This window comes from Dipodomys ordii, unplaced genomic scaffold (assembly GCF_000151885.1).
Source record: "Dipodomys ordii isolate 6190 unplaced genomic scaffold, Dord_2.0 Scaffold31, whole genome shotgun sequence".
Taxonomy (NCBI): Eukaryota; Metazoa; Chordata; class Mammalia; order Rodentia; family Heteromyidae; genus Dipodomys; species Dipodomys ordii.
This window is the reverse complement of record NW_012267247.1, coordinates 9,154,597-9,179,133: the sequence shown is the minus strand read 5'-3', so window position 1 is coordinate 9,179,133 and position 24,537 is coordinate 9,154,597. Positions and strand designations below refer to the sequence as shown.

Sequence of the window (24,537 nt, the reverse complement as noted above, 5' to 3'; positions counted from 1 at the left end):
CTTAGTTAATCCCAACACTACTTTTCTTCCTTCCTTTCTTTTCTTTTTGGCCAGTCCTGAGGTTTGAACTCAGGGCCTGGGCACTGTCCCTGAGCTTCTTTTGCTCAAGGCTAGCACTCTACCACTTGAGCCACAGCACCACTTCCTCATACCATAATTATTTTTGTTTTTTTTTTTTAATTTTTTGTGAACATACTGTACAGAGGGGTTACAATTACATAGGCAAGATAATGAGCACATTTCTTATCAAGCATTGCAGCCTCCTCCTTTGTTTACCCTTCACATCCCTTCCCAGCCTCCCCCCCCCCCCCAGGACAAAGTTTTAAGGGAAGAGGAAAGGGCTGGCTGGGGGGTACGGACATGGCACCACTAACTGAATAGCACAGCTAAGCATTTCTGGGCTGGGATTTGAGACAGCAACTTGTTTTGTAACCCAAGACACCTGCTCAACCCATTACAATGGGGTTGTTAGGCTAGGATAGATGATAAACTGTATTCTCTGCACATGGATTTATGGAAGTCTAGTAGGACGTGTCCAATGTTACATAGTAAAGAAGATGAGTAAATATGGAACTAGTGGGTGCCTGGGCTCAATTCCAGAAAACAAGAGTTGAGTTACTGAGAATAGGGATGTGGGTAGAGCTGACAGCATGGAAGAAGGGAAGCCTACCCTCCGGCCTAGCAATAGAGCAAAGTCAAATCTTGTTTGTCTACTGGAACATGGGAACTGAAAGAACTGGCCACTTTCTCTAGCCCTGAGAGGGAGCATTCACAGAAGACCTGGGGAGGAGGGCTGCTGAGATGGTCTTGATATCCCTGCCCTATCCCAGGCAGCCTGGCAGAAGTGTCAATACCTCCTTAGCACCTATCTTCAATATGACCAGAACCAACAGATGAAGAGCCATGACAAGTAAAGAGGAAGCTGTGGAGAGCACTGAAGTAAGGGGTCATTGCAAGGATGAGAGGAGGTGGAAAAGATGGAGCTTCTGTCCCTAGGACATATATGTTACACAAATGCTGGGATCAAGAATCCCAGAATAAGCCGGGCGCCAATGGCTCACACCTGTAGTCCTAGCTACTCAGGAGGCTGAGATCTGAGGATCACAGTTCAAAGCCAGCCAGGGCAGGAATGTCCAAGAGACTCTTATCTCCAATAAACCACTAGAAAACCGGAAGTGGTGCTGTGGCTCAAATGGTAGAGCTCTCACCTTGAGCTGAAGAGTGCACGGACAGTGCCCAAGCCCAGAGTTCAAGCTCCACGACTGACAAAAAAGAAAAAAAATCTCAGAATATGGGTAAGGTGAGGAAGCTGCTGCTTGGGTCAGGAGAGGGGCTACAGGGCACATGGGCAGGCCTCTACAGTAAGAACCTGGCTGCTACACAGAAACATGTAGGTCCTAAACCAGAATAAGGAGAGGGAAGAGCCTTGGCTAAATATAGGTAATGATATATGGTTGTGTCACTAAGCCACCATATAAACATTGGGCCCAGCCGGCCTGGTTCCTTAGTCTGCTAATAACAAATGTCTATCCAAGCTGTCTGGGTAAAGTGAGTCCAGTGCATACTAACAGAAGAGACAATGGACGTAAGGAAATGGAGAACCCTGGAGGGGTGTGGGCTATAGTGAGGACCATGGACTGTTTGTTACAGGGACAAATCAAATGCTATATATCACCTCTGAACTGTAGGATGTCAACATCCCAGCTCTAACCCAGGGATTTCAGCCCTCCTTTCTGTCATCATTGTCATCTCTGCCTTCCCTGGGTTCCAAACATGGCAGGGTGAGATTCTCTAGTAGTGGTGGAGAACCTTTTATGTGCAAGGGCCATTTGGCATGTGATGTTAGCTGGTATTTATCTTTATGTTGTCATGAAAAAAAACTTGTAGAAGCTGGGCACTGGTGGCTCACGCCAGTAATCCTAGCTACTCAAGAGATTGAGATCTGAGGATTGCCAGTCTGGACAGAAAAGTTCATGAGACTCTTATCTCCAATAAACTACTCAGAAAAAGTCAGAAGTGGCACTGTGGCTCAAGTGGTAGAGCACTAGCCTTGAGCACAAAGAGGCTTAGGGACAGCACACAGGCCATGAGCTCAAGTCCCAGGACTGGCAAAAAGAAAAAAGCTTGTAGAGTTATTGGATTTCAAGTCTTACCCAAGGCTGCCTAGGCAATACTAGACCACATCACTTTGCATGAAGCCTGTGGCTGCATGTTCCCTATTACTACACAGAGGTGTGTCTGGCTAGGTAATGGAGCAGCAGATTTGAGTATGAAATGTAGATGGTTGCTCCCACATTAAAGGTAGTCCTACTGCTTTCAGGTGCTCAGCCATCTCACTTTTGCCAGTACCAAGGCTTGAACTCAAGGCTTTGTATTCACTCACCTTGCTTTCTTAGTTTGTGCTTTACCACTTGAACCATGCCTCTACACCAGCTTTTGGAAGGATTTAGTCTTGCTGACTTTTCTGCCTGGGCTGGCTTTGAACCACAATCCTTCAAGTCTCAGCCTCCTGATTAGCTAGGATTACAGGCATGAGCCACTGGTGCCTGACAAAAGCAATAGTTCTTGAGATGCCCTGGACGCCCTTAGAGCCCATGATTCTATGTTAAGCTTAGGGATAGACAGAAACTGTCTAGCTTGTCCTCTGGAACTTAATAAATCTGAACTTGTATCTTCCCAGCAGGGGGCGCCCCAAGGTAAGCAATGGCTGTAGTCCATGTTCCCTCTTCCTCCTTCAGCCTGGCCAGGGCTGCAGTTAAAATGTTAAAGTAAGGCAGTGCTCCAATAGTGCTGCACATGCTCAAGTTGAAGGGGTCATCTCTCCTGTATTGCAGCCATCAGCTTAATCTCTTCAACTTCTCAGATTTGCTTTCTTAAAAGTTTCAAATGCATCTGCCTCTTTCCAGCCTTAAAGAACCAGCAGGATTCTGAGATTCACTCTCAAGGGGCCAGGCCTGTTAGAGCCTGTTTACTAGTGTGTACCATGAAGTTTTTCACCACTGCTCAAGTTGGTAGTAAATGCCCCACTGCTAGACTTCGAGCTCCCTGATATTCAAGAGTATAAAGCTCATGTTGTCAGAATATCAGCTATTTCCAAACATAGTCTATATGCCACAGAAGTGAGCAGGCTTGTCAGTTTTTTCCATTAAAACAAAACAAGTGGCAGTAGTGTGGCTCCTGTGTATGGCACAGAAGACATGACCTCCAAGGGCCAACAATGAGTATAGATCATCAGCATTGCCTGAGGCATGTTCCCCAGAAGAGCCGAGACACAGGATAACGAAACAGCATGAAGGAAGGAGGGTCGTTCAGGACTGAGGTGATGGTAAAAGCAGCACTATGTAACTCAAAACCACTGAGGTATAGGGTAGTAGAGGTGTTGCAGAGCTGGGAAGGATCTTAAAGACCTGCTAAGCAATTTGGTGGGTTTCACCAGAAGAGGGGCAAAATAGTTATACCTCTGGACACTAATGGAGAGGCCCTAAAGTCCGCAGGACACACAGGTGTGGGTTTGACAAGTTTGTGAACAGCACAGGGGTGAGACATGGTAACGAAATGATACTGAGAAAGGAAGATAGGGAGTTCAGAGGAAGAACCTTTTGGTGTAGCCAAATTAGTCCATGATCTACTCTGCTGAATGTACTCAGGCCTGGTTCAAGGTCCTGCTGGTGATGCCTTGTGTGGCTCTGGACAACTCACCCACTGATGATCTCCTTGGTCTCTGCTCTGATGAAATGCTCTTTCTCAGGCGTCAGGATGCAGAGGGAAAACTTCTGTCCAGTGCGGCCTTCCCCATCCACTACATCTGTGCACTGGTTCATGTTGATGGTGCCCTGAGGGAGGGTTGTGGGCTATAAGAACAAGATGTCAGAGTCACTCAGAGGCAGCAGGCAAAGAAGCAGCAAGAGTGGCATGGGAGGGCTGGGAAGGTGGCTCAGTGGTAGAGTGCTTGCCTTGCATGCATGAGGCCCTGAGTTCAATTCCTCAGCACCACATAAGCAGAAAAAAAAAAGCCGGAAGTGGCACAGTGGCTCAAGTGGTAGAGTGCTAGCCTTGAGCTGAAGGGCTGAGGGACAGCACCCAGGCCCAGAGTTCAGGCCCCACGAGTGGACCAAAAAAAAAAAAAAAAAAAAAGAATGGCATGGGATCTCACAGCCTCTTGGCCCTCCAAGCTCTTATTTCCTACCCACTTACCCAGGGAGAACAGGGAAAAGCTGGGTTTTCTCAGAGGACAACCAGTTGGACTTTACTTCTTACTTGGATAACAATATCCCAGCTTGGACTGGAGGAAGAGGTGAGGAGGGAGGGGGCAAGACAGGAAAGGGACAGCTGTGGAAACAGTAGCAGCCAAGATCCCGGTCCCAGAGGGATTGCTGATCCAAAAGAGTAGTAAGGAAAAGCTCCACAGATGGATTCAGAAAAACAAAGAGGTTTTTTTTTTGGTTGTTGTTTGATTTGATTTGGTTTTAGATGCAAGGAGGGGGGCAGACAAGAGCCAATACCCTTGAAGCACTGGCTGTGGGGCTGGAAGCATGGAGTCAGAAACCCCCCACTCCTGTCCAGACCATGAAGCATCCTGCAGAGGCTGCCTGGCTCAACAACCAGTAACCTTTTTTCTCACTTAAATAGCAAAAACATTTAGATTCTGAAATCAGGGACAGAAAACTAAAAATAGGAAGTTTTTTTTGTTTTGTTTTTTTCCTGGTCGTGGTACTTAAACTCAGGGCCTGAGCTTTTTCACTCAAGGTTAGTGCACTACCACTGTCATATCTCTACTTCAGGTTTTCTGGTGGTTTATTGGAGATAAGTCTCACAGACTTTCCTGCCTGGGCTGGCTTCAAACCATGATCCTCAAATCTCAACCTCTTGAGTAGGATTACAGGCATGATCCACCGGCACTCAGCTCATGAAAAGGAATTCTTTTTTTTTTTTTGGGTCCAGTCATGGGGCCTGAACTCTGGGCCTGGGCGCTGTCCCTCAGCTCTTCAGCTCAAGGATAGTGCTCTACCACTTGAGCCACAGAGCCACTTCCGGCTTTTTTTCTTTTTGTTTATATGGTGCTGAGGAATTGAACCCAGGGCCTCATGCATGCAAGGCAAGTGCTCTACCACTGAGCCACCTTCCCAGCCCGGAAAGGAATTCTTTAAGAAATTCACATTGAGGTGAGGGGCTGGATAAAAGATCGTGTTTCTTACGTTTTGTTTTGCCAATGCTGGGGCTTGAACTCTGGAGATCTTGCAGTCTCCTGGTTTGCTTACTCATGATTGGAGCTTAACCACTTGAGCCATACTCCAGTTCAGAACGACAGCTACTATTTCCACAGCTGTCCCCTGAAGATAATGTGTTAGCCTTTGTGTCCTCTAGCCTCAGATTGCCCCTAAATATGAGGATGCTTTCAAAAAACGGAAGGGCTTCCACCAGGGCCTGTCTCTGCCACCCTTCCCTTCACGTTGTTGGTTCTCACAAGGAAGCACAGCAACAGGACCATTCCTCAAGCCACAGATGGGCAGACCATCATCTTCACCAAGCTGCTTACAGACTACTATTTGCTTGGTCTTATTTCTAGAGAAGCAGCAAATTTTGCAGCTTACATTTAAAAAGGGGGAAAATAGTGACAACTGGGGCAGCCTGCTTGTCTCCCATAGCTCCATCTAACCACCTTTTTTTTTTTGGGTCCGGTCGTGGGGCCTGAACTCTGGGCCTGGGTGCTGTCCCTCAGCTCTTCAGCTCAAGGATAGTGCTCTACCACTTGAGCCACAGCACCACTTCCGGCTTTTTTTCTTTTTGTTTATGTGGTGCTGAGGAATCGAACCCAGGACCTCAGGCATGCAAGGCAAGCACTCTACCACTGAGCCACCTTCCCAGCCCATCCATCCAACTACTTTTATCACTATCCATCTGCCAGCTCCCTACTGATGGTTGAGGGTAAGGGGGCATGATCTGAGAGCAGGATATAGGCCTGGCTGGTACTCACACTGAGCTCAGAACAATCACCCCACCTTCACCCACTTCATCTGTCAAAATGCAGGTTAGGTATAAACTCCCTAGACTGTTCCAGTTGAGGAACATGTGATTTTACCATCAAGCTATTTGTGAGCTCCTCTAGCTGACCTGCCTGTCTACTACACCTTGATAATTGCCAAAAGGATGAATGGGACAGCTGAATCTTCACCTCCACATGGTCCTCAGCAGCTGTATGCCCCATGAGATCCCCATGCCCAAGAGCCTTTCCTTGAAGACCTCTGAGCTCAACTGAGAACCACAGGCCCAACTCAGAAGGCAGACAGCATAGAAGAGGCTAAACTCAGAGGGAATCTCTAGCTTTCTGTGGCAAAACACAATGTGCTTTGTAGTCCAAGTTCACAGAACACCTGCCTCAGTATTGAGAAGTTAAGGATGGCAGAGTAGGTGCAGGAGGAGCCTCAAGTAGGCTCAGCATAGCTCTCATTGGTGCAACAGCCAAAAAGTACTAGGTGCCTCTGTAGATATTCATGGAGTACCCAGAGAAGGGGCTAGAAAAGGCAAGCAGGTGAACTGTTCCACAGAGGGACTTCCTGGGAAAAGGTGATGGATTCAGACCCCTTCTTGTCTGGACCCAAGTCTTCATCATCTTTTGGCTAAGGAGATGTAGAGCAAGAGAACCATTGTTTATAGCTTCCTTTCCCCAGGTCCAGATTCTTATTCTAGTCTATACAAGTGCCAATGTTAGGCCTTGTCCAGGAGGCTTCCTCTTAATCTATTTTGGACAAAGTATCCTCTTGAAGCTGGACCCCTACCTCACAGGGACGTATGTTCTCCATCCCTGGACAAGGCTCACTGTCTCTCTGAGGCAGAAGAGAAAACTAATGGCTGCAATAAGAACTTAATGACATAAAGTCATGAAGTGAGACAGGAGTGACCACAGGAAGAAGGGACTGCACAGGGACTTTGCCAGGGCACCTCTTCTACACTGCTGCATTCCCAAAGGTTGGTATACAGCCCTTGGGCCCAGTGTCCCAATTCTGACACATGCCCTCAATAAGTGGTAGATCTGTGTCACATCATCAATAGATTATAAAATATAACACATACAGCACACATGTACCCAGATAAATAAAATGGGAATGAGGGAACATATCAATCGAAATTCTAGTATATTCTTCTCAGGGGATTATCCACAGGCCCTACTTTGACATGAATACCAGGGCTCAGTGTCATGAAACTGCTCACTGTCCCCAGAGGTCCTCTTCCCCTTCTCTGCAGTAATTGTTTGTGCTGGGCACTTGGCCACCAGTCAAGAGATCCTGCCTTACATTTGGATGTGGTCATGTTCTCAATCTCACCATCCTAGAACAAAGCAAGGCTGACCACCTGTCTACCTTTTGGGCCCCAGTTTCCTTATGTGTGAAATAAGGGTTCTATTTCCTTCCAAAAAGGATTTTAATGGTGCTAATAAATGGCAAAGATATAAACTAGGCTAAGAATTAAAGAAATCAGTGCTTACTTAACACCTATGTATCAAAATCTCACATTTACAATTTATCCAGTTGTCTCTTCAGTAAGTTACCATGAGGGACATTATCTGATCCTATAGCAAATGCAAAGAAAAGAGCAAATAGGGTATGTCAAAGAAGAGAACTGCAGCTAACCTAATCTATTTACAGAGCTTCCAACAAGGTGGGAAGAAGCTCTCTGCTCCCAAATTAGATGATCTCATTCTTAGTTAATCCCAACACTACTTTTCTTCCTTCCTTTCTTTTCTTTTTGGCCAGTCCTGAGGTTTGAACTCAGCCTGAGCACTGTCCCTGAGCTTCTTTTGCTCAAGGCTAGCACTCTTACCACTTGAGCCACAGTGCCACTTCTGGCTTTTTCTGTTTATGTGGTACTGAGGAATTGAACCCAGGGCTTCATGCGTGCTAGACAAGCACTCTACCACTAAGCCACATTCCCAGCCCAGACTTTTCTTTTTTAATAACAGTTTTATTTCACATACCATGCAATTTACCCATTTACAGAGTACAATTCAGTGGTTTTTAGTCAGTTCATAAGAGTTGTACAACAACCAATTGTAGAACATTCTCATTGCTCCCCTACAAAACCTGAACCATTAGCAATTACTTTCTGCTCACCCCCAGCTATTAATCTGTTTTCTGCCTCTGACAATTTACTTATTCTGCATACTTCAAATAAAAGGAACTATACAGCACACAACTGTTTGTGTCTGACAGCTGTATGGTAACACTATGCTCTTTGTAGGATGTGCCACATTTTATCCACTCTTCTACTGATGAACACCTAGGCTGCTTCCACTTTGAGAGTGTTGTAAATACTGCTGCTATGGACATTAACATGCAAATACTCATGGATACATGCTCTCATTGCTCTTGGGTGGGTATATTAGGAGTGGAATTGCTGCATCACACAGGAACTGTATGTTTAACTCTTTGAGAAATTGGTATAAAAGTTCTAGAAGTGGCTGCAGTTGACATTCCTGCCAGGAATGTTAGGATCTGGTATTAACTTGTGAGTATGTGTGCGGGTATGTGTATATGTGTGTAAGTGCATGCCCACACTGAGGCTTCAAATTATGGCCTTACACTCACTTGGCTTTGTGTGTGTGCATGCCAGTCCTGGGTCTCAAACTCAAGGCCTTAGAAAGTAGCTAAGTTAGTAACTGAATCTAAGCTCATGGTTTTGCAGCTAACCCCTTTCTTACTCTGCCACATCTCCTGCACTCACAAAGCTGGAACAGATTCATTCAAAAGCAAGGACAAGTATCTAGGCTGTAACCCAAATTCAGGCAAAGGAAACATCTATCTCTGATGCTGTCAGCAAGAGGCCAGCTCCAACAAGCTCCCTGCCCTAGTTCTACACCTCCGGAGGGGCCAGTTGGGCCTCCTAAGAGGCTGAGCTTCACCTAAATTGGCTTGTTCCAAAAAGAGATGGCTGTCTATAATCTATCTAAATAGTAGTATGCTGCAGTTACAGGCCCAGTCCCTGCCAGTCCTCTAGTCATTAGGAACCTTCAGTCTTTTTCAGATCCTTATACTTGCCTAGCTAGAACACAAGGCCTGTTACAAGCTGAAGTTCACTTAAGCCAAAGAACAAGCAGGGAGGAACAAGATAAAGAGCCCTAAACAAAGAGGAGAAAGAGCCTACCCTTCCTACCAATCTCCGTTGCTTGCTCACAAGAATTGGGAATCCCTTAAGCACTATACCTGTCAGGGTTAGAGCACAAGGAATGTGGAAAGGCATGCTTCTAAGGGCCAGAGGAAAAGAGGAGGAAAGTAGGACAGAATCAAATGGTTAGCATGATTAAGGAGAGGCCCTTTCCTGAAGGCAGAGGCTGTTATGGACCTATGAGGCTCAAGGGTGAGATGTCATGGGAACCATCCATGTCACCTCCTCACTCTCCTGTCTGCATTCAGATGGGAAAGAAAACAGAGATCCACAGAAACAAGGCTTTCCCAGGTGGCAAATAATCACTCCCTACATCTCAAGGTCAGAAAAAGCTTGTCACACTAGTGAAGCCTAACCCTAACTCACTGCTTGAGGATTCAGAACATTTTTTCAAATGCAAGACCTACTAAGAACACCATATTCACACCATTAGTGGCTCATGCCTGTAATCCTAGCTACTCAGGAGGCTGAGATCTGAGGATCAAGGTTCAAAGCCAGCCCAGGCATGAAAGTCCATGTGACTCTTATCTCCAATTAACCACCAGAAAACTGGAAATGGCTTTGTGGCTCAAGTGGTAGAGTGCTCACCCTGAGCTGAAGAGCTAAGGGACAGGCACCTAGTTCAAGCCCCATGACCAACAACAACAAAAAATACCATATTGATTTAGTGAAGAGCACATGAGCATACACACATACACAAGCACATGCAATGAAAAATTACAACTCAATATTTTTACCACATGCAAAAGCAGCCACTTCAGGAATATGAAAAAGCACTGCTTGCAAGCCTTGGTGACAAGCAGGCACCCAGCTTGTCTGCACAGTACCAGACAAGGAGGCTTAGCATACTCAAGGAAGGATAAGCATGTACCATCATTCAGTAGGAGCCACACTTGAGAGGCGTGCACCATTCTCATGAGGCTTGCTGGCTAGGCAGGTCCCAAGTTGCAGGTGTTCCCTTATTCTGACCAGTCTCTGAGTGCAGATATGTCATTGTATATGCACCAAGTTTCAGATGTATGAGCTGGAGCACAAAGTGATTCACTGATGTGGCATCCCTTTGTCTGGAACCCTTGACATTTTTACTTCCTGGTCTTAAGAACCAATGGGTATATTCAAAGTCATACCCAAGTTTACAGGGGAACTTACAGGCCATCAGACCTGGGCCATACTGGGGACTCACTCTGTCCTGTTCTTATACCTGTTCACACTGGTATAAGCACAAGAGATTGTTAATTCCAATACACCCAGAGGAACACAGCCTCCCTCCTCTTCCTTGGCCAAGGCAAAGTTAACAGCATCTACAGGTTGAGTTGGACCACTGAAGCTGGCTGTTTGGGATGGATCTGAGTTCTTTAAATCAGGAAAGCAACTCTAAGGAGCTCTCAAGTTCCACAGACACAGGCGTTCCCGAACCTCACAAACTGTGAGGAATAATACATCAGCTGTGTTCACAGAGGTTAGCACTTGGTCACAGAAAATCCCCCAGCACCTTCTGCTAAGGCCAAACTTCCCTAGAGTATGATTCTTCCCTAGAGTGTGATTCTAATGTATTATGAGAACCCAGAATGAGGGTGGTGGTGTGATTCCAAGTGATACCTAATATAGAATGGGCACTGGACTTTCTGCTCAAATCCTTCCTCTCATGAGCAACACCCTCTCTAAACAAGTATCTCCAGAGCCCAAGTCCTCTGAGGAAGTTGGAAAGGGGGGTCACAAGCCCACCCAGACCCAGAGGGAACAGTTTCTCCCTAGTCTCTGCGGCAGAGTCCTGGAAACATCAGGCAAACCACAGCCAGGTCCTATGAAGAAGCAGGTACCAGCAGGCAGAACCCCATCTTCCTTCCCAGTTGCACCTGTACCTCCTTGAGTTCTCCATGATTCCATGAATTACAGGGTAGTGACTACCACTGATAGACGCTAAGACCCATGACTGACAGTGTACAACAAGCTGGGTGCCTGCTTGTCACCAAGGCTTACAAGCAGCGTTTTCATTCTCTAAAGCAGGCTATTGTGAATGAAACAAACAAACATACACTGCATAAGGTAATTTTCTTTTTTCTTTCTTTATTTTTGCATGTGGTAATTTTCTACTGCACATGTGTGTCCATTTCTGTATGTGTACTCATTGCTAAGTGAATGTGGTATCCTCTATGGGTCTTGGTGAGATGAGTTTGGGAAAAAATATTGCTGTCCTGAGACCTTAAGTAGTAGATGGGGTCAGGTTTCACTCTCCACAACAGCCCATCCCCCTGTGGTCTCCTTACAAAGCAGAGCAGCCTCAGACTCCACACCCATCCGCATCATCAGGTCCTAGGCCAGGTCCCTCATCACACAATTTTTACCCTCAGGGAGGTCCACATAAAACCTATAAGCTGCTAAGTTGCACAAGGACACCTGAACAGAACAGAACTGCTGGGCTACAGGTAACAGCATAGGCAGAAGACACACTTGCCATGGCTCCAACCTCAGGCCTAGAGGGAGACCTGATGCCACAGACCATACTACTCCCAGTTACTGCCTCTCCAGAAGCAAAGAAGTACCTATCTACCCTTGGAGCCAAATCCTAGCTCTATAATCTGGGGCTCACAAATTATAAGCCTCAGTTTCCACAAGTATAAAATATGGGTATAAGTAGCCATCATTTTAACAGTAAAATGGGCATAGCTATTGTAGCAATGTTCTTCTTTCTCTAACTGAAAAAGCTATGCAATTATCACTATGATCCAGTACTGTAGCTTGGATTTGTAATGTCCTTCAAGGGACCATGCACTAAAAGCTTGGTTTCCAGTTGATGCTTTTGAGAGATGGCTCAACTATTAGGAGGCTGGACCTGGTAGAAAGGAGACAAGTTACTGAAAGTGTGCGCATGAAGGGGATATTTAGACCCTAATCCTTCTTTTTCTCTGCTTCCTGGCCACCATGAGGTGAACAGCTTCAACTACATGATTATACCATAACATTCTATTTTGCCACAAGCCCAAATGCCACAGTGAAAACTGACCATGGATATATCTCTGAAAACATGAACCAAAATTAACCTTTCCTGTTTAAATCCATTGTCTCATGATGTGGTAGTAGAGAGTTGGCTAACACACCTAGTAACATTACTACTATATACTACAAAAGAACTGAAAAACAAGCACTCTAACAAATGAAAAACAAGTGTTCTAACAAAAAATACACAAGTGTTTACAGTATCACTGCTCATAATGATGAAAACTAAAGATGAAAACTACCCATCAATGATGGACAGAGTATTATACAACCATAAAATACTGACATGCTTTAACATGAGTGAAGCTAGGAAACATGATGTTGAAGGGGGGAAAAATCAAGTCACAAAGGGACAGATATTATGTAACTATACTTTGGTAAAATATTGAGTATAGGGAAATACAGTGGCAGAAAGCAGATCAGTGGTTGCCAGTGTTAAGGGGGAGACTGGGGAAGAAGGAGTAAATGTGGATAGGATTTTGGTTGTAGGTGACAAAAGGTTTTGGAATGAGAAAAGTAATGTTGCATAATACTATGAACACACCAAAATGTCACTTTATAATAACTAAAATTTTTAAATTAACTTTTTGATGACTTTTATGTCTGAAATTTGCCACACACAAAAAGAATTGACACCTATAGAGTTTCCAAGGGATGCTGTTCATCTGAGGTGAAGCTCAGCTGGCACTACATGTTGGCCCACCTGCTCCTTGGTACCCACCCATATGCACTCGAGGGCCTAAGGGTGGCATCCAGATGCGCCTCCTAACAACTCCTATTGGAGGAAGAAGGAATGAGTCTTAGCACAATCTTCCTGGATCAGAAAGGCAGGGCCTGAGTGAAGGAGCTCCAGGCACAGTGACCACTTTCTGCCCCACTCAGAGGGGAGGGAAACACAGTATCTCCATGCACATCCTAGTAGCCAGCTGCTTACGCTAAATTGACTGAGTTTCTAAAGTGACAGGCCATGTCTGAGAGTGTGGCTCAAGTCGTACAGGACTTGTCTATTAAGTACAAGGCCCTCCTAAGTTCAAAGCCCATTGCTGCCCTCCCATTCTACCCCCCCCCAAAAAAAAAGAGAAAAAGAAAATGATAGGCCTGATTCAGGGGTCTATCCAGAACTAGGCAAGCAATCCATACATTGTCGATGTGCCTAGAGGCTCTTCACCTGGCCATGAACAGAGCCAGAACCTAGTTTCTCAGGCTATGCCAAGGAGGGATCTTCTGTGGAGTCCTAGGCTGATGGCACTGGATTCTGTGTCTTTTCCCCAGCTGCTCTCCCCACTGTCTTCTGGTACACACCAGCCACCTTTGATTGCTGTAGCCCCTTGCTCTACTGCTTACCTATGGTCACTCTATTGCCAACTGATCCAAATGGGTAGGTTGTGGGAGGCCTCAGAGAATCATGGGAGAGGTTTTGTGGAAGGCTTAGCTGAATCTGTGCTCATCCTATCTCTACAGTCTCTAAGCTACTTGTCTGAGACTTTTACCTTACCTCATAAGCCCTGCTTGCAGGCCTAAAAGACTCAGAGCCACTAGCTTTAAAGGTCAATTTCTTCAAAGCTGGCCCCTGCCAGAAATGCTCGCTGGTGTCCCTCACCTCCTACTAGGCCACCCTGTATACTATGAAGTGTGGTCCTGTGAAAGACCCCTGGCTCATGTGCGTGTCGCCTACTTGCTCTCCATACTAGACTGGGAGGTGCTGGACAAGGTAAATTGTATTCAGTTCCACACATCTCCTAAAATGAGCTTTGCTAAATATTTTTAGTGATACTTAGAAAAAACCAAATCCTCGATTACATTACAGGTTTATGATAGTATTATATATACATAATACATGTTTCATATGCAAATACATTTCTTTATAAAATAGGAAGATACATCTTTATTCAAACACTATGTTCTCAGGGCTGACAGGCTAATATGCAAAGAATAGGCAGAAATGGGTTCCACTCCTTGCAGAGCATGAGAGAAAGGCTGTCTGGGAGGACATACATGCCAGGAGGGACTCCACATGCAGGGCAGGGCCTATAGCTTCCTTCCCCACCTCAGTACCTGGTCATCAAAGCCATGGGTCTGGTTGAGAGCCATTACTCCTAGCCAGGGTTCCATGGCAGCTAGCAGATAACCACAGGAAAGGCAGGTGGTGGCATGGTGATGCTGCCTCACTCCATTGATATGAAGCATGTAGACAGGTAGGCTGCCAGAGCAGAACACAGTGTTGCCAGGGGCTGTGCAGAAGATTTGGGGTGATAGTCAAGGGTATAGGGCTTCCCTAGGGTCATGGAAAAAAGTGGTGAGACTGTAGTTTGCAACCCCATGATTGTCACTGTAGTTTGCGACCCCGTGATTGTCCTAATGGACAACAACTTCAGTGTGAAGGGGTCCCTGCTGAGGACAAGAGTGGCTGAGTAGCTGTTCCTACCCCTCTGAGGTTCCACTTTTAAGCTCTGTTCTGGCCTCAGCCAGAGACAGCGTGATCTTTCTGAGGCATTCAAGGCTCCCATGGATTTGCAGAAAGGGACTTCTAAGACATGGAATATCTGCTAATCCCAACAGTAACAGTGATGGCGGAGTGCACCATGGCCTCAGTCCTACCCCCAGCCTGCAGTAGATTGTTTGGGCCTGTGGCTGCACACACTGAAGTGGTCTGGAGGACTCTATGAGGTACTATAGAGATGATCTATTCAGGGCTTCTGTAAACAGAGGGTGGGAATGGCACATCCTTAGACCAGCTAAACCTATTTTTATAAAGGAGAAAAGAACACAATGGCCCTTTTCACTTGCTGCCAAGACCAGGAAGTTCCTTCTCACACCTGTTATGTCAGCCCTGCCTGCTGGCTAGGACTGCTAGGCCCCACCAAGTAGCCAAAAGCCTCTGGAGCTTCCTTGGGAAGCCCTCATCAACCAGTCAAGGCCTACCCTCCTAAAGTTGGGTACAAAGCAAGAATTTTTACAGATATTAACACACTATGTTCACCAAAGCTTTATTTACAATAAGCCAAGAAGTAGAAGCACTTTACTATCCACTAATGGATAAATAAAATGTGGAACATACATACTCTGGAATTGTATTTAGCCATAAAAGGAGTGGAATATAATATGGATGAACCTTGAGTGTCAGCTAGTCACAATAGGACATGCATTGTATAATTCCATTTTCATGAAGGGTCTAGAAGTACTCAGCTTCAAAGAAATGCAAAGCAGAATGTTGGCTGTGGGGGGAGATGGGAAATTAATGTTTAATGAGTACATTGTTTTCAATTTAGGAAAGTGAAAAATATAAGATGGACTACTTGTTTGGAGTCCTTGCAGATGGAGCCTGGAGACTGTCCAACTCTGAATCCACTTCCGATGGACTTGACGAAGTCTCCCAAGTGGTACAGAACTGAGCCCAAAGTTGGGCATGACCTCACCTCGTATCTCCCATGGCCACCCTCAGCTCCAGGCAGAGGCAGCAGCAGACATAATACCCTGCCAGAGGCTCTGACCCAGTCAAGACTGTACAGGTCAGAACTTGGCCTTTTCTTTCTCAGCCCAGCTCTGAAGGTGGCTTGTCTCCTTCCTAATAGCAAGAGACACTCAACCTCCTTTGGCTATACAAACAACTCTAGTCACAGTCTTCAGAAGCTGGCCATGAGGATCTGATATATTTAGGAGTGACCACTTGTCTGGCATCTGGACCTAGAGCTGGTAGCCCAACCCCATATCATGACCTCCACAGGATCTAATAGATCCCAGGCCAGAAGCTAGACTCCATAGCAAGTAGTAAGCATGGCACCCAACTCAGATTTTACAGTGTAGAGGGAGAGACACAGAGGGTATACATAGCCATCACTGCATGAGGAGCTAAGTGTTAAGACAACAGCCCTAGGCTGTGGGAGACCTAGGGCAAGGAGGTGAGGCCTGGAGAAATCAAGAATCTTTAGGCTGCTGGTAGCTTGAGGCTTAGATTTGCCCTATGAAGTCTCAGAAAGAATTAGGTTCCAAAAGAAGGTATGCAGAGGGAAAAGGGTCTTTCAACAAATGTATATTCTGTCCCAACTGTGAGGCGGCATCATCTTCACTGTACACACATGGAAACTGCTGGGAGAGTAAAGTACCAGGACAAAGCTGACCCAGGTACTAGACATTGGAAACACAACTATAAACTGAATTAACAGAAGCCCTGACCTCCTCAGCTGACCTTCCAATTCTATAGTTAATACACTAAAACAAGGTAGACAGGCTGTGACAGTTGAGAGAAGCCATGATGAGTGGAGCGGAAGTCAGAGGGCATGGGCTCATGGGAAAAGCCTCTATGGCAGGTAGGAAAGGTGTCAGGAGGGAAGCAGTGGTGCCGAGGAAGAGCAACCAGTCTCAGTGAGAGTCCTGCCTGAGCTCAAGGAAACAGGAAGGCAGGGGGACAGCCTGCATAAAGCAGCCAGAAACTATTGGCTTGCAAGCAACATAGAAACACCAGCTGAAGGCTCATTCATCCTTACATCTATGTTGCCTTGGTATGGTTCTCTGAGTCTAAAAACACATGGTTCTAAGGTGGATACCAGTAACACATCCATAATCTTAGCTACTCAAGAGGCTAAAAACTGAGAATTCAAAGCCAGCCTGGGTAGGAAAGACTGTGACTCTTATCTCCAATTAACCATCAAAAAGCTGGAAGCAGAGCTATGGGTTAAGTGGTAGAGCACTAGCCTAGAGTAGAAAAGGCTGAGGGACAGTCCCCAGGTCCTGAGTTCAAACCCCAATGTTGTCACACATACATATACACTCACACATACACACACTGTTCTGAGAAGGATATCAGTTTAAGTGTCTACTGGCATGCATATACACACACTTTCCCAAGCCATCTATCACTAGCCCCTCCCACTAGAGAGGCAGAAAAGGGGTTTCTAGATGAACATGTGGTTCCTTGGGGTACCAGAAGGGAGGGAGGTAGTTTCCATTCAGGTCTGATTCCTGACCTCCTGGCTTCTCTCCCATGAGCTGGGCCTTGAGTTGGCCCTACATACCTGTCAGGCCTTCCTGGCCAGGATTTGGGAGCTTGCCCATCCTTTAAAAGCAGACCCTCTTTGCAGAACAGTATTTCAGAATCTCTATGATAAGTCTTTGTTTTTGCTTTTTAAATAAGATTTTTTTATTTCAGAATAGATTTAGATACATAGAGAAGTTATGGAAACAATAAGAGTTCCCATGTACTCCTCCCAACACAGACCTAGTGTAGTAAATGAAGTCCATACTAAGTCAGCAAAACTGTGTTCAGGTCCTGATGTCCTTCTTTGTTCCAAGACTATACCACATTTACCCTTTTAGGCTACTCCTGTCTGTGACTGTTTTCTCAGATTTTCCTTATTTTTGATGACCTTGACAGTTTGAGGAGTACTTGTCAGACATTTTATAGGCTAGCCCTCAATCTGGATGTGTCTGATGTTTTTCCATGACTAGATTGTGGCTATGGGTTTTTTATCATATCAGGGTTCAAACTCCACTGTTGGTGTTGACTTGGTTTCTCTACCATGGAGTTGCCCTACCTGCTTCTATGAGTAGCCCACTGGTAAAGAGTGGGAAGTAAAGTTCCATCTCCATTACTGCATGAATTATTTGGAATTCTTTTACACAGGAGACTGTCTTTTCTCTCTCATTTATATATTCACTCACATCTGCATAATATGCGGATATTTTATACTTTATACTATGTATTATAACCCAAACCCATTTATTTTGTTGCTTGTATCATTCCAGCTTTAGCCACTGGAACTTTTCCAGAGGCTCCTGTCTTTTTGACCCACTCCTGAAAATACACCATGTGTGATCGTCAAAGCACTTCCTCCCTCTGCAGGACAAGCCAGGAACATCTAGCACATTTCCTGCCCTAGTCCTACATCAGCTACCTCCCCCAAGCAGCCAAAGTTCCTTTCCTGGAGTGGCATCAGAAACAAAGATCTGGGTGGCGGCTATACTCACTACTCCCAAAAGGTTATGGTCTCCAGGCCTTTTTGCTGACCAATAAGAAAACACAGCTGTATTACAGCTCAGGTATATCATCTATCTATAGCATACGCTCTCTCTACCCACCCCTTCTCTCTATATATAATGTGTGTGTGTATGTGTATACAAACATATCCTTATATGTCCACTGACATCCAAAGTCAGCTAAACACATTGAGGCCAATTTTACACATCCAATATCACATGAATCTAGTCTTATTTACTGTTCCTCCCATTCCAACAATGCCTCCTACTTTATACTACCCATTTACTTAGCTTTTCAATCCCATTTCCCATGCTCACATGAGAAAGAATCACACCCCTGGGGTATAGTGCTTATGCATAGTTCATCTTCCTGAAAAAGCAGATGCTGTTCATTTTCAAAGCACACCCTTCCATTTCCACTACTCCCTGAAATATCTCCTGTTGAACTACTGAAGAACCTGCCACTGACCCTGTATACCTATGAGCTCAGCAATAGATGGAATATTGTTCATCAAACATGTTATCTCCTTGGCCTGAGTTTCTGAGACCTTTCTATGGCACATTTGGATGAAGGAAGTGAAGTATTAGTTAAGATTTCTGTCACTCTGATAGAAACACCTGAGAAAATCAACATGAAGGTGGAAAGATCTATTTGGCTCATGGCTTCAGTCTATTGTTAGCTAGCTCCATTACTCTGGGCTTGAGGTAAGGCAGATTATCATGGGGGCAAGAGTACACAGTAGATGAAGCTGCTCACTTCACAACAACAAGAAGAAAAGGGCAAGGAGAAGGAGCCAGTGAACTAATAAAGTCGTCAGGGGCACACCCTTGGTCAATCGCACTTCCTATACTTCTAATAACTCACAATAGGCCATCAAATTATGAAGCCATCAATGGACCGATGAGATCAGAGACCTCATGATCCAATCAATCACTTGCATCCTAGGAAACTAAGCTAGCAACCAAGCATTTAGCACTATGGCCTTTGAAAATCTTTTTTTTTTTGGGGGGGCGCCAGTCATGGGGCTTGAACTCTGGGCTTGGGCACTGTCCCTGGGCTCTTCAGCTCAAGGCAAGCACTCTATCACTTGAGCCACACCACCACTTCCCATTTTCTAGTGGTTTATTGGAGATAAGAATCTCACAGACTTTCCTGCCTGGTCTGGCTTTGAACCATGATCCTCAGATCTCAGCCTCCTGAGTAGCTAGGATTACAGGCTTGAGCCACCAGTGCCTGGCTTGCTTTGAAAATCTTAAGACACATAGGGCTGGGAAGGTGGCTCAGCGGTAGAGCACTTGCCTTGCATGCATGAGGCCCTGGGTTCAATTCCTCAGCACAAGCCGGAAGTGGCACTGTGGCTCAAGTGGTAGAGCGTTAGCCTTGAGCGGAAGAGCTAAGGGACAGTGCCCAGGCCCAGAGTTCAGGCCCCACGACCAGACCCCAAAAAAATTAAAAAAAAGAAAGAGAAAATCTTAAGACACAAACTATAACAAGAGGAAGCAGAGAAGGTCAGGAGATTCTTGGCAGCCAATGTGAGCAGTCTCAGAAGTCTGTGAGGGAGCAGAAGGGAGGAAATCTACTCTGGAGAGAAGCAGAGATGAGAGCCAGTGGGTAGAGTGCTGCTGCTGAGCTTGGGCCTTGGGTGGAATTTCTGGGTCCTGGTCACCTGGCTTCTGGCTCCTCCCTCCCCTCTCCCCTGTAAGGGAGAGAACACTGCCCCCCCTCCACATGACATGGTTAAACTGCTTTTCTTCACCTTCTTCTCCTCCTCCTTCTCCTCCTCCTCCTCCCCCCCTCTCCTCCTCCTCCTCCTCCTTCTTTTTCCCAGTCCTGTGGCTTGAACTCAGGGCCTGGGGACTGTCCCTGAGCTTCTTTTGCTCAAAGCTAGCACTCTACCACTTAAGCCACAGTGCCACTTCCGCCATTTTTCCCCCTGCTTATGTGGTGCTAAGGAATCGAACCCAGGACCACCTTCCCAACCCCAACCTTTTCTATTTATGATATTGAGGAATCAAACCCAGGGCTTCATGCATGCTAGGCAAGCACTCTATCACTAAGCCACATTCTACTTTTCTGCCCAAAGGCCTTCCATGTAACCTAGAGAAAGCAAATGTGCCAGGAGCTGGTGGTTCATGTATAATCCTAGCTACTCAGGAGGCTGAGATCTGAGGATTGTGGATCAAAGCCAGCCTGGGCAGGAAAGTCCATGAAATTCTTATCTCCAATAAACTACTCAGAAAAAGCTGGAAGTGAAGCTGTGGCTCAGGTGGTAGAGCGCTACTTGAGCACAGAGAGGCTCAGGGACAGAGCCTAGGCCCTGAGTTCAAGCCCCAGGACCAGCACACACAAAAAAAGTTGCTATTTGTTAGACTAAGCAACGTTGTAGTAGCTGTGGGGGCCTACATCCATTTAGTTACATGCTCAGCACCTTCCTACTTACCCTAAGTACTGAAGTCTGTTGGAGGATCACCTTCAAGATTAAGTCTTAAACTGGACCTGAATAAAGACACTCCATTTTTGCTGAATAATGGAATCACCTCAGAAGAATTAAAAATAAGAAGTTCCAAAAAGGCTCTGACCTAAATATCCTGAGGTGGAGCTGGAGTTTTTAGAAGTTTACCAGTATTTCTCATATCCAGCAGTAGCTGGGAGGCACTGCCTCAAAGAGATCCCCCTCTCTGCTTGCTTCCACAACAGGCCTTGCTCCCAAACTGTCTTCCCAAACTAGTCAACCAGCTGTACGAAGTCACTTACAGCTCTCCATAAGGCCCAAGAGGACCTGATGAAGACTAGAATGGAAGGAGAGTAAAGATCGAACACAGCTGTGAAGAGCTAATGTGCTATGAATGTATACAGTGGAGAAAAGATTTCACAAGGGACTTGAGCCAGCACTCCAAAAACAAAATGAAACTAACCTGGGGAATGAAGCTAACCTGGGGAATACAGAAAGGGGAAGCTATGAAGAACTACAGAAATAGAAAAGGTAGAGGCTATACCAATCAATCACCCCATACACAGGGTAATAACCCCTTTTGAGATACTGAGCTGTGGGACTCCATGCAAGCATCTGACTGAATCTCATCATTTTGAGACTTGCTACTGGGCAGGTACAACCCATGGCTCTCACACTTACTCTTTCCTGCCAACCACTTATACACTGGGCCTCAGCATCATTGGGCCTAACTGATCAAGGCTTGGCTGGACCCATATAAGATGAAAGCTGAAAGGACTTCTATCACCCTTTGGGGGGAAAACTCAATTATCTTCTCCCCCCAAATTTCAAACCAGCTAGAGAGAGGAACTCAAGACTGAGCTCACAATGCATCAGAAATAGCCTTTTAGGTTGATCCAGGTCTCAGACAAAAGGAGACAGAGAAGGATGAGGAGAGTCAGGCATTGGTGGCTCATGCCTGTAATCCTAGCTACTCAGGAGGCTGTGATCTAAGGTTCACAGTTAGTGAGACTGTGAAATGTCCAATAATCTCCAATTAACAACCAAAAATAGCCTCGAAGTAGAGGTGTAACTCAGGTGATAAGAGCACTAGCCTTGACACAAAAGCTCAGGGGCAGTGCTGCCCATGCCCTAAAGTTCAAGCCCCAGGATCAACAATACAAAAGGACAGACCTGTAGCAAGGGACCCATGAGAAAGGTCAAGGCCTGGGCACCTGAGTGTAAGACCAGGCCATGCCTTCTGGTCCTTCAGAGATACCACAGACCAGGAAAGCCTATTTTGGCTCAGGCAACAGCCTGGGCTTGTAGGGAAGACATTCCTATCTGCAAGGGCTATTCTGAATAGCTACTATACTATTCTTGGGGGCAGCACAGTCCTTCCCAGGGGGACAGCCTGTTTCAAGACTATCCCTGACAGCTAGGAATGAGACCTAGAGAATAAGCCACCTCCAACATGGTGGCAACAGACCACCAGGATTCTTAGGAGACTGCTGGCCAAAGAGTGGTGACTGCCACTAGGGGAGCAGTATGCGGGGAACAGTGAAGTTAGGACCCTGCATCATCCCATGTCTCCTCAGGGTTACCACCAGAGGGTGATGAAAGTGTGCCAGAGGCAGCAGGCGGCTCCCTGACATTGGAGCAAACGATACCCATCTCACATTACACCAAATCAGATTAGTGTAGATTTGAAGATGAACAACAGAAGTATATTTGTAAGCTTTGTACATGGCTTATATAATGTCAAATCTGGAAATCATGACCCAAGAGGAACCCCAGGGGAGAAAAGGGGGGAGAGGATATAAAAAGCACACACAGGAGAAGTATGAGACCATTCTGCAGGTGAACTTGACACTTGGAGACCCTCAGAAAGGCCTCAATACACTAGCCCCTCCCCAGGCCAAGAACAACAGAGGCAGGCTTTCCTTAAGTAGAAGACTTAAAAAGTATCATACTGGGCCTGACTGGGCTCAGGGAAATAATGCAGAAGCTGTATTATTTTAAGTTCTCAGAGGAGGTTAAGATTAAAGAGCAACTTTTCTTGCAGCAAGCCAACTAGTGCAACTTTGAGAATGTGCAGGTAGTCAGTGAGAGGGTAGTATGGAGATACAGCCAAAATACAACCTGGTCTGTCTCTTTATGACAGGACATAGGACAGCCATTTTGCTAATAACCAAGAAAGAAGCAGATAGGGAAGGATAAAGCAAGGGCTGGCTCTATGACTGTAGACTTGAACATAACTTGGGGATAGCAACTCCACTTGCAGGGAAGACTCCCACTGTCTTTTACAGCACATTTCCTCCACCAGTAGACATAGGAAAGGAAAAATAAATTATTTTATTTTACCTTAAACTAGCCAGTTCATGTGGTCAAAGGCTCAGTGTAGCGAAAGCTTCTGGACATGCAGTCCACACCTGATGTGGTTTGCTATGTGCATCTAGAAAATGACTATTCACAGAAACAATGTCATAGGATGGTAGGCAACAGTACAAAAACACAGCAATGTGACAGTGGGTACTATCCTTAAGTTCTCTAAAGCCTCAGTTTCTCTCATCTATAAAATGGAGGCATAAGGACTTCTGAAAAAAATGTAAAGAATTAAATATAAATGTTTACACATTTAAAAACAATGTCTGAAGCCAGAAGCAGATGGCTGTTCATTCCTGTAATTCTAGCTACTCAAGAAGTCCAGATTCAGAGAAGTAAGGTTTGAAGCCAGCTCAAGCAGAAAAATTCTAGAGACTCCAGCTCTAATTAATCAATAAAAAGCTGGACTGGAAGTATGGCTCAAGTGCTAGTGCACAAGCTGAGCCAGACAGCTAATCAAATCAAGACCCTGTGTTCAAATCCCAGTACCAGTGGGGGAGGGGGAATATGGGTACAGACAGTATCTGACATCATACCTTCTATATCATCCTAGTTTTACTCTAAAGGAAATAAGCTCAGGAGGTTAAAAACTTTGCTCAGCCATCAGAAAAATGCAAATGGAAGCCATAATGAAATCCCACTCTGCACCACTAGGATGACTGTACTATGGGAAACAATACTGATTGAACATATGTCCTGAGGATATGCAGAAACCAGACCCTTGTAAGCTGGTCAGTGTGATCTGGGACAGCCACCATGGGAAACCATTCAGAGATTCCTCTGAAGGCTAAACATAGTGACCTCTATGACACAGCAACTGCCCTCCTAGACATTTATTCAAGCACAGTGAAAACACAAATGTTCACATAAAGTAGCTAAAGGGAGGAAACAATTCAGATGTCTACCAATAGATGAATGGATAAGCATAATTCAATCTATCCATAAAACAGGCTATTTTTCAACTTTAAAAAAGAATCTATCAGGGGCTGGGAAGGTGGCTCAGTGGTAGAGCGCTTGCCTTGCATGCCTGAGGCCCTGGGTTCGATTCCTCAGCACCACATAAGCAGAAAAAGCCGGAAGTGGCACTATGGCTCAAGTGGTAGAGCGCTCGCCTTGAGCTGAAGAGCCAAGGGACAGCACCCAGGCCCAGAGTTCAGGCCCCCACAACCGGCAAAAAAAAAAAAAAAAAGAATCTATCACATAGAAACAGACACAAACATAAACACACATGCACATACACACAGAGAGTTAGCAAATTCTAACTCATGAATGAACCTTGAGAACATTATAGCAATTGAAATAAACCAGTCATAAAAGGATCCATGCTGCCTAATTGCATTTATATGAATGTCCACAAACAGGAAAGTCCAACAATAGAAAGCTGCCTGGAGGAAAACAAGGAGGGACAACTGAAGGATACCAGGGCTTCTTGTAGGGATAAAAATGTTTTAAGGGGGTGGGGGGATGGGCGATGCTAAGGGATCAGAAGGGGAAACAAAGGAGGAGGCAACAATGCTTGATAAGAAATGTACTCATTACCTTGCCCGTGTAATTGTAACCTCTCTGTATGGTATTTTCACAATAAAAACAA

At 45.5% G+C, this 24,537-nt stretch overlaps 1 protein-coding gene across 1 annotated transcript in view; it reads right to left on the bottom strand.

Moving 5' to 3' along the window:
* Mprip (myosin phosphatase Rho interacting protein) overlaps positions 1-24,537 on the bottom strand; it is a 202,192-nt gene that overhangs the window by 60,048 nt on the left and 117,607 nt on the right. Inside the window, exon 7 of the mRNA XM_013016338.1 lies at positions 3,700-3,851. Within this exon, the coding sequence (XP_012871792.1) occupies positions 3,700-3,851 (152 nt within the window). The remainder of the gene's footprint in view (positions 1-3,699; positions 3,852-24,537) is intronic.